The sequence below is a fragment of the Oncorhynchus tshawytscha genome, linkage group LG07, assembly GCF_018296145.1.
Source record: "Oncorhynchus tshawytscha isolate Ot180627B linkage group LG07, Otsh_v2.0, whole genome shotgun sequence".
In the NCBI taxonomy this organism is placed as follows: Eukaryota; Metazoa; Chordata; class Actinopteri; order Salmoniformes; family Salmonidae; genus Oncorhynchus; species Oncorhynchus tshawytscha.
In genome coordinates, this window is record NC_056435.1 from 72523202 (window position 1) to 72533201 (window position 10000).

At 46.6% G+C, this 10000-nt stretch overlaps 1 protein-coding gene across 1 annotated transcript in view; it reads right to left on the minus strand.

The window, feature by feature from the left end:
• Window positions 1–10000, minus strand: part of iars1 (isoleucyl-tRNA synthetase 1) — a 108789-nt gene that overhangs the window by 71655 nt on the left and 27134 nt on the right. The window contains exons 12-13 of the mRNA XM_042324912.1: window positions 7605–7696; window positions 6034–6132 (exon numbers count right to left, since the gene is read on the minus strand). Of these exons, the coding sequence (XP_042180846.1) occupies window positions 6034–6132; window positions 7605–7696 (191 nt within the window). The remainder of the gene's footprint in view (window positions 1–6033; window positions 6133–7604; window positions 7697–10000) is intronic.

Here is a 10000-nt window from a genome sequence, read left to right on the forward strand (position 1 = left end):
GGTCCAGACAGACAGGGGAGAGACGAGGTCCAGACAGACAGGGGAGACGAGGTCCAGACAGACAGGGGAGACGAGGTCCAGACAGACAGGGGAGACGAGGTCCAGACAGACAGGGGAGACGAGGTCCAGACAGACAGGGGAGACAGGGGAGACAAGGTCTAGACAGACGAGGTTATCCTGTATCAGAAAGAGAAAATAAACATTTCTCTAGACAGACTGGCTTGTGTAATACAACTGAACAAGTCTGTCAGCCAGGGATGGGAAGACTCAACATAATTTTAGTGATTTAACAGAAGAGCCAGAACTGGAAAGACTACCACTGAAACTAGCAGGCAACAACATGTCTTCATCCATCTGGCCTCTATTAGATATCTCTATTTGGCTGAATTGGTCTGAACTGGTCTGGTCTGAACTGGTCTGAACTGAACTGGTCTGAACTGGTCTGAACTGGTCTGGTCTGAATTGGTCTGAACTGAACTGGTCTGAACTGGTCTGGTCTGATCTGAACTGGTCTGATCATCTTTCACCTGGGAAGCAGACCTGGCCTGAACTCAACCAAAAAAGGCCAACAGAAACATCTGGAAATCCCATGAAGATGTTACTATGGTCTCATGTGTTCTCGGTCTGTATCTTTGGGTCTCATTCCTACCATTGCCGTTCTGTACAATGAACAAACTGTTCATTTCGGTTCACAGTAGAAAATGCCCAAAAAGAGCAATAAAGAAATGGGATGGGACTGACTCCATTTCACTGAACTACATTTGCCATGACACAAAATGGCCGACATCCTGACAAGTAACACAACTAACAATCCCCTTGTGTCCCAATCATATGCTTTTAAATCTGTGTGGGGTAGTGCACACGTCAGGGAAAAAGGACTGGAGAATTGGGACCAAGGACTCATTAACACTTATGACCTAACGTAATCTCTGTGATTAAATATAAAGTTAGTCTTTCTAATATGTAAAACAACTCAGACAGAAACTAGCACACAGTAGCATTGACTATATCCAGCTGGCCTCTAGATCATTTTCTAAATAAACAGAGATGCATTTTTTTCTTCAAGGTTAAAAAAACTTCCCCGTCCAGGTATCTTCTCTCCTTTTTCCTTGTGTCAGTCCCAAATGGTACCCTATTCCCTGTATAGTGCACTACTGTAAACCAGGACCATGTTAAACCTAGTGCACTACTGTTGACCAGGCCCAGGTTAAACCTAGTGCACTACTGTTGACCAGGCCCATGTTAAACCTAGTGCACTACTGTTGACCAGGCCCATGTTAAACCTAGTGCACTACTGTTGACCAGGCCCATGTTAAACCTAGTGCACTACTGTAGACCAGGCCCATGTTAAAGCTAGTGCACTACTGTAGACCAGGCCCATGTTAATCCTAGTGCACTACTGTTGACCAGGCCCGTGTTAATCCTAGTGCACTACTGTTGACCAGGCCCAGGTTAATCCTAGTGCACTACTGTTGACCAGGCCCAGGTTAATCCTAGTGCACTACTGTTGACCAGGCCCATGTTAAACCTAGTGCACTACTGTTGACCAGGCCCATGTTAAACCTAGTGCACTACTGTTGACCAGGCCCATGTTAAACCTAGTGCACTACTGTTGACCAGGCCCAGGTTAATCCTAGTGCACTACTGTTGACCAGGCCCAGGTTAAACCTAGTGCACTACTGTTGACCAGGCCCAGGTTAATCCTAGTGCACTACTGTTGACCAGGCGCAGGTTAAACCTAGTGCACTACTGTTGACCAGGTCCAGGTTAAACCTAGTGCACTACTGTTGACCAGGCCCAGGTTAAACCTAGTGCACTACTGTTAACCAGGCCCATGTTAAACCTAGTGCACTACTGTTAACCAGGCCCATGTTAAACCTAGTGCACTACAAAGGGACTAGTGTGCCATTTGGGCAGAAGCCTTTTTTTTGGGGCCAAGCTGCTCCCATCCCAGCCACAGGAGAATACATCCTTGTAAATGGCATCAGGTACCTCTAGTAGTCCAATGAGTTCATCAATTCCCATTTGTGAGAGGCATTTCTATTTAAATCAATGGAATTATTTCTCCCCACTAGCACCCTCTCTAGTCATCCTAAATGGAGAATTTACAGTGTGCTGCTGTCCTGTGCGGTCTCGTGCTGAAGGAACGGAGCTATCCAACCTCTACAGAGACCCAAATGACCCAGAGCTGACACGGCCCCAGAGCTGACACGGCCCCAGAGCTGACACGGCCCCAGAGCTGACACATTTCCCTGCAGTGTGTATAGTCCAATACAGATGTACCAAGTCTTAATTATTTAATTATTTAGGGGTTTGGCATGACGGTGTAGATGGAGGGGTTTGGCGTGACAGTGTAGATGGAGGGGTTTTGGTGTAGATGGACAGTGTAGATGGAGGGGTTTGGCGTGACGGTGTAGATGGAGGGGTTTGGCATGACAGTGTAGATGGAGGGGTTTGGCGTGACAGTGTAGATGGAGGGGTTTGGCGTGACAGTGTAGATGGAGGGGGCGTGCCAGTGTAGATGGAGGGGTTTGGCGTGCCAGTGTAGATGGAGGGGTTTGGCGTGACAGTGTAGATGGAGGGGTTTGGCGTGACAGTGTAGATGGAGGGGTTTGGCGTGCCAGTGTAGATGGAGGGGTTTGGCGTGCCAGTGTAGATGGAGGGGTTTGGCGTGCCAGTGTAGATGGAGGGGTTTGGCGTGACAGTGTAGATGGAGGGGTTTGGCGTGACAGTGTAGATGGAGGGGTTTGGCGTGACAGTGTAGATGGAGGGGTGACAGTGTAGATGGAGGGGTTTGGCGTGACAGTGTAGATGGAGGGGTTTGGCGTGACAGTGTAGATGGAGGGGTTTGGAGGGGCGTGACAGTGTAGATGGAGGGGTTTGGCGTGACAGTGTAGATGGAGGGGTTTGGCGTGACAGTGTAGATGGAGGGGTTTGGCGTGACAGTGTAGATGGAGGGGTTTGGCGTGACAGTGTAGATGGAGGGTTTGGCGTGACAGTGTAGATGGAGGGGTTTGGCGTGACAGTGTAGATGGGGGGCGTGACAGTGTAGATGGAGGGGTTTGGTGACAGTGTAGATGGAGGGGTTTGGCGTGACAGTGTAGATGGAGGGGTTTGGCGTGACAGTGTAGATGGAGGGTTTGGCGTGACAGTGTAGATGGAGGGGTTTGGCGTGACAGTGTAGATGGAGGGGTTTGGCGTGACAGTGTAGATGGAGGGGTTTGGCGTGACAGTGTAGATGGAGGGGTTTGGCGTGACAGTGTAGATGGAGGGGTTTGGCGTGACAGTGTAGATGGAGGGGTTTGGCGTGACAGTGTAGATGGAGGGGTTTGGCGTGACAGTGTAGATGGAGGGGTTTGGCGTGACAGTGTAGATGGAGGGGTTTGGCGTGACAGTGTAGATGGAGGGGTTTGGCGTGACAGTGTAGATGGAGGGGTTTGGCATGACAGTGTAGATGGAGGGGTTTGCTGATGGAGGGTTTAAGCGTGACAGTGTAGATGGAGGGGTGCGGACGTGACAGTGTAGATGGAGGGGTTTGAGCGTGACAGTGTAGATGGAATGGTTTGGCTACATGATCAATGGAGGGGTTTAAAATGATAAACAGTGGATTAGCTGGACCGGGGTTGGGCGTATGCCAGTGTAGATGGAGGGGTTCAGGCGTTCCAGTGTACAATGGAGTCATTTACAACATTAACAATGTAGATGGAGGGGTTATTTCGTGACAGTTTGATGGTTTGGCGTGGACAGTGAAAATGGAGGGTTTGGCGTGAAAGTGTAGATGGAGGGGTTAAGCGTGACAGTGTAGATGGAGGGGTTTGGCGTGACAGTGTAAATGGAGGGGTTTGGCGTGACAGTGTAGATGGATTTGGCCTGTAGATGGAGGGTCGTACGGACAGTGTAGATGGAGGGGTTTGCAGCGTGACAGTGTAGATGGAGGGTTTGCAGGCCTATATGCAGTACAGTGTAGATGGAGGGGTAGGACATGTGAATGTCTCTGACATGTGTAATGGAGGGGTTTAGATAGCAGTGTTGATGTCTCTGCATTTGGCGTGACAGTGTAGATGGAGGGTTTAGCGTGACACTGTGTAGCATGGAGGGGTTTGGCGTGACAGTGTAGATGGAGCAGGGGCAGTAGGACTTGACGTGACATGTGTAATGGAGGGGTTAGATAGCAGGTCTTAGCATGGAGGCGTGACAGTGTAGATGGATTTGTAGTGACAGGTCTTAGATGGAGGGGTTTGGCGTCTCTGCATGGAATTTGGCGTGACAGTGTAGATGGAGGACTTTGCGTAGGACAGTGTAGATGGAGGATATTAGGTCGTAACAGGTCTTAGTAGTATGGACTTGACTGTCTCTGCATGGTAATGGATATAGTAGATAGGGGTTTAGGACTTGACAGTGTAGATGGAGGGGTTTGGCATGACAGTGTAGATGGAGGGGTTTGGCATGGTTTAATAGTGTAGATGGAGGGGTTTGGCATGCCACACACACGTCCTACTGCAGCAAACCAAATGGCTGCTGCAGCGACAGAGACTTACTGTCCGCATTTATGCTCTATCCGGGAGGCGGACCTGAGGACTTAGACGGTGTTGAGCCTCCGGAGGACAAATCAAGATTTATTGGTTTTAATGGTTTCTAATGATCAATTAGCCTTTTAAAATGATAAACTTGGATTAGTAGATACACCGTGCCATTAGGACTCTGTATGCCTATGTAGATATTCCATTAAAAATCAGCCGTTTCCAGCTACAAAAGTCATTTACAACATTAACAATGTCTACACTGTATTTCTGCTCAATTTGATGTTATTTTAATGGACAGGAAAATAAGCTTTTTCAAAAACAAGGACATGGATAAGTGACCCCACAGTAGTGGAAATGGGGGCGTACGGCATAGACGCACAAAGCTGGATTTGTCCTCCGGAGGCCTCACACCGTCTGTACGGAGCCTCAGGTCTATATAGGTAGGCTATATGCAGTAGATGGCAGGTCTTAGCAGTAGGACTTGACTGTCTCTGCATGGTAATATATAGTAGATAGCAGTAGGACTTGACTGTCTCTGCATGGTAATATATAGTAGATAGCAGGTCTTAGCAGTAGGACTTGACTGTCTCTGCATGGTAATATATAGTAGATAGCAGGTCTTAGCAGTAGGACTTGACTGTCTGCATGGTAATATATAGTAGATAGCAGGTCTTAGCAGTAGGACTTGACTGTCTCTGCATGGCAATATATAGTAGATAGCAGGTCTTAGCAGTAGGACTTGACTGTCTCTGCATGGTAATATATAGTAGATACAAGGTCTTAGCAGTAGGACTTGACTGTCTCTGCATGGTCCAAATATATAGTAGATACCAGGTCTTAAGTAGGACTTGACCTGTCATTGCAAAATATATAGTAGATACAGGTCTTAGCAGTAGGACTTGACTGTCTCTGCATGGTAATATATAGTAGATAGCAGGTCTTAGCAGTAGGTTTTGACTGTCTCTGCATGGCACATATAGTTAGCCAACCAATAAAGCAGTAGGACTTGACTGTCTCTGCATGGCAATATATAGTAGATACAGGTCTTATCAGTAGGACTTGACTGTCTCTGCATGGTAACATATAGTAGATAGCAGGTCTTAGCAGTAGGACTTGAACTACTCAGGACAGAAAATGAGGATATTGGGATACGGGTCTTACCAGTAGCATTTAACTGTCTCTGCATGGTAACATATAGTAGATAGCAGGTCTTACCAGTATAAAGTTTGAATGTACGGTAGGACAGAAAATGAGGATATTAGGTCTTGTAACAGGTCTTAGCATTCCAAGGACTTAACTGTCTCTGCATGGCAAATATAGTAGATACAGGTCTTAGCAGTAGGACTTGATTGTCTCTGCATGGTAATATATAGTAGATAGCAGGTCTTAGCAGTAGGACTTGAATGTACGGTAGGACAGAAGTAATGAGGATATTAGGTCTTGTAACAGGTCTTAGCAGTAGGACTTGACTGTCTCTGCATGGTAATATATAGTAGATAGCAGGTCTTACCAGTAGCATTTGTCATTGTTTTCCAGCAGCTTCTCCACCATGTGTTCGACCCGAATAAACCAGCTGGGAACAGCCTTGTAGATCAGAGGGGTGTCAGATCTGTAGGATACAAACATATATTACACACAACCAATCAAAAGTTTGGACACACCTACTCATTCCAAACATATATTACACACAACCAATCAAAAGTTTGGACACACCTACTCATTCCAAACATATATTACACACAACCAATCAAAAGTTTGGACACACCTACTCATTCCAAACATATATTACACACAACCAATCAAAAGTTTGGACACACCTACTCATTCCAAACATATATTACACACAACCAATCAAAAGTTTGGACACACCTACTCATTCCAAACATATATTACACACAACCAATCAAAAGTTTGGACACACCTACTCATTCCAAACATATATTACACACAACCAATCAAAAGTTTGGACACACCTACTCATTCCAAACATATATTACACACAACCAATCAAAAGTTTGGATACACCTACCGTAATTTCTGGACTATTAAGCGCACCTGAATATAAACCGCACCCACTGAATTATACATTTTAAAAATATTTTGTACATAAATAAGCCGCACATGTCTATAAGCCACAGGTGCCTACCGGCACATTGAAACAAATTAACTTTACACAGCCTTTAAACGAAACACGTCATTTATGTGACGGTGCTCAGTTTTTTTCAAAGCGGGAAAAATCCGTAAATTAGCCGCGTCATTATATAAACCGCGAGGTTCAAAGCATGGGAATAAAGTAGCGGTTTATAGTCCGGAAATTACAGTAGTCATTCTAAGGTTTTTCTTTTTTTTTTTTTTTTTTTACATTGTAGAATAATAGTGAAGACATCAACACTATGAAATAACACATGGAATCATGTAGAAACTAGAAAAAAAGTGTTCAACAAATCAGAATATATTTTCTATTTGAGATTCTTCAAAGTAGCTAAAGTAGAGGTAGCGGAAGGAGAGGAAGAGAGAGAGGTAGAAGGAAGGAGAGGAAGAGAGAGAGGTAGCGGAGGAGAGGAAGAGAGAGAGGTAGCGGAGGAGAGGAGAGGAAAGAGAGAGGTAGCGGAGGAGAGGAAGAGAGAGAGGTAGCGGAGGAGAGGAAGAGAGAGAGGTAGCGGAGGAGAGGAAGAGAGAGAGGTAGCGGAGGAGAGGAAGAGAGAGAGGTAGCGGAGGAGAGGAAGAGAGAGAGGTAGCGGAGGAGAGGAAGGAAGAGAGAGGTAGCGGAGGAGAGGAAGAGAGAGAGGTAGCAGAGGAGAGGAAGAGAGAGAGGTAGCGGAGGAGAGGAAGAGAGAGAGGTAGCAGAGGAGAGGAAGAGAGAGAGGTAGCGGAGGAGAGGAAGAGAGAGAGGTAGCAGAGGAGAGGAAGAGAGAGAGGTAGAGGAAGAGTAGGGAGAGAAGAGGGAGAGAAGATGGAGAGTTGATCTTCTCTTCATCCCATCTGTGATTTAACACTACCAGCGTCTGGGAGGTCAGTGGGAAGGTCATCAAACAGACCTACCAGGAAGTGTTTTCTTGGGAGTTACTAAGGAAGACTGACCTCCAACAGAAAGGGTAGCTATGCTTGAAAGAGCCGCTGTTGACCAGACGACCCCTTTCCTTCAGCCATTTGATGATGTTCTTGTCAGCATCCTACAGGAGAGGGAAAGCCGGTGAGATTGCTGCTCGGCTGAAAAACCCGGGAAGTTGGGTGAAGTTATCAGAAATTACAGTTGAAGGATTTCCCTTCCTGATTCTGGGAATACTCCAACCACAACAAAAAAAACCTGGGAATTTGGGAAGTTTCTGTGATTTTGCCACCCTTATACAACAAACAGAATCACAATGACAGACTACAGTTCAGTACCAGCTGACAGAGAGATAGGAGACAGACATATCCCAGAATACAGTTCAGTACCAGCTGACAGGAGAGATAGGAGAGGAGACAGACATATCCCAGACTACAGTTCAGTACCAGCTGACAGAGAGATAGGAGAAGAGACAGACATATCCCAGAATACAGTTCTGTACCAGCTGACAGAGAGATAGGAGACAGACATATCCCAGAATACAGTTCATGTTAATTATAGGAAATCAAACCAGCAATTACTCTGTTAGGTAACACCATTTTTCACACTCTCTTCTACAAGGTAACATTATTTAATTCCTGTTCCAGTTTGTGTGTGTGTTTTACTTTCCCCAGTGTGTGTGTATAGTGTCCATTAGTGTCATGTGTGTGTGTCCATAGTCTCCAGGCTTGTCTTGTCCATTTGTGTGTGTGTGTCCCCAGTGTTAGTGTCCAGTGTGTGTGTGTGTGTCCATTAGTGTCCAGTGTGTGTGTCCAGTGTCCAGTGTGTGTGTGTGTCCATTAGTGTCCAGTGTGTGTGTCCATTAGTGTCCAGTGTGTGTGTGTGTCCATTAGTGTCCAGTGTGTGTGTCCATTGTGTCCATTAGTGTCCAGTGTGTGTGTGTGTGTCCATTAGTGTCCAGTGTGTGTGTGTGTGTCCATTAGTGTCCAGTGTGTGTGTCCCATTAGTGTCCCAGTGTGTGTGTCCATTAGTGTCCAGTGTGTGTGTCCATTAGTGTCCATTAGTGTCATGTGTGTGTGTCCATTAGTGTCCATTAGTGTCCAGTGTGTGTAGTGTCCAGTGTGTCCTTCCTGTCTGATACATAATTGATTTAGGGAGTCTTCTGTTAACCTCCAAAGTGTGTGTGTGTGTCAGTGTGTGTCCGTGTCCAGTGTGTGTGTGTGTGTGTGTGTGTGTGTGTGTGTCCGTGTGTCCAGTGTGTGTGTGTCCAGTGTGTGTGTGTCCAGTGTGTGTGTGTCCCCAGTGTGTGTGTGTCCAGTGTGTGTGTGTGTGTGTGTGTGTCCGTGTGTCCAGTGTGTGTGTGTGTCCAGTGTGTGTCCGTGTGTGTGTGTGTGTGTCCAGTGTGTCCGTGTGTCCAGTGTGTGTGTGTGTCCAGTGTGTGTGTGTGTCAGTGTGTGTGTGTGTGTGTGTGTGTGTGTGTGTGTGTGTCCAGTGTGTGTGTGTGTGTGTGTGTCCAGTGTGTGTGTGTCCAGTGTGTGTGTGTGTGTGTGTGTGTGTGTGTGTGTCCAGTGTGTGTGTGTCCAGTGTGTGTGTGTCCAGTGTGTGTGTGTGTGTGTCCAGTGTGTGTGTGTCCGTGTGTGTGTGTGTGTGTCCAGTGTGTGTGTCCAGTGTGTGTGTGTGTGTGTGTGTGTCCAGTGTGTGTGTGTGTGTGTGTGTCCAGTGTGTGTGTGTGTGTGTGTGTGTGTGTCCAGTGTGTGTGTGTGTGTCCAGTGTGTGTGTGTGTCCAGTGTGTGTGTGTGTGTGTGTCCAGTGTGTGTGTCCAGTGTGTGTGTGTGCGTCCAGTGTGTGTGTGTGCGTCCAGTGTGCGTCCAGTGTGTGTGTGTGCGTCCAGTGTGTGTGTGTGTGTGCGTCCAGTGTGTGTGTGTGTGTATGTGTGTGTGTGTGTGCGTGTCCAGTGTGTGTGTGTGTGTGTGTGTGTGGGTAGTGTGTTTCTTAACCTCCAACATCAACACCGCCTGGGACAACGCCAGGCGGTGCATCAACTCTCTGGGTCCTTCAGATGCGTTAACCCCTAAATGACTCCAGGTTAGAGAAGTGGGCCAGTCAAAAGAAGGGCTGCCAGTTCAAATCCCAGGTGGTTCGTATCTATTCTAGGGCCCTGCTGCCTGGCAGATGTGTTAAACCCGGTGCTAACCTCCTCATAAAAGGCACAGCAGGAGCCTCAAGGTTAGAGAAGCAGGCCAGTAGTAAATCGAAGGGTTGCCAGTTCAAATCCCAGATGGTGATGGCGGCGAGATGAACTATGACATCAAATGTTGTGTGTTCTCTTAAAACTAAATTAGGTCAAACTACCAATTCCAAAAAGTGAGTTTAAAAAAAAAAAATTAACTGAAGGTTAGTTAAAATCCACTTTAAAACTATTTTTGTC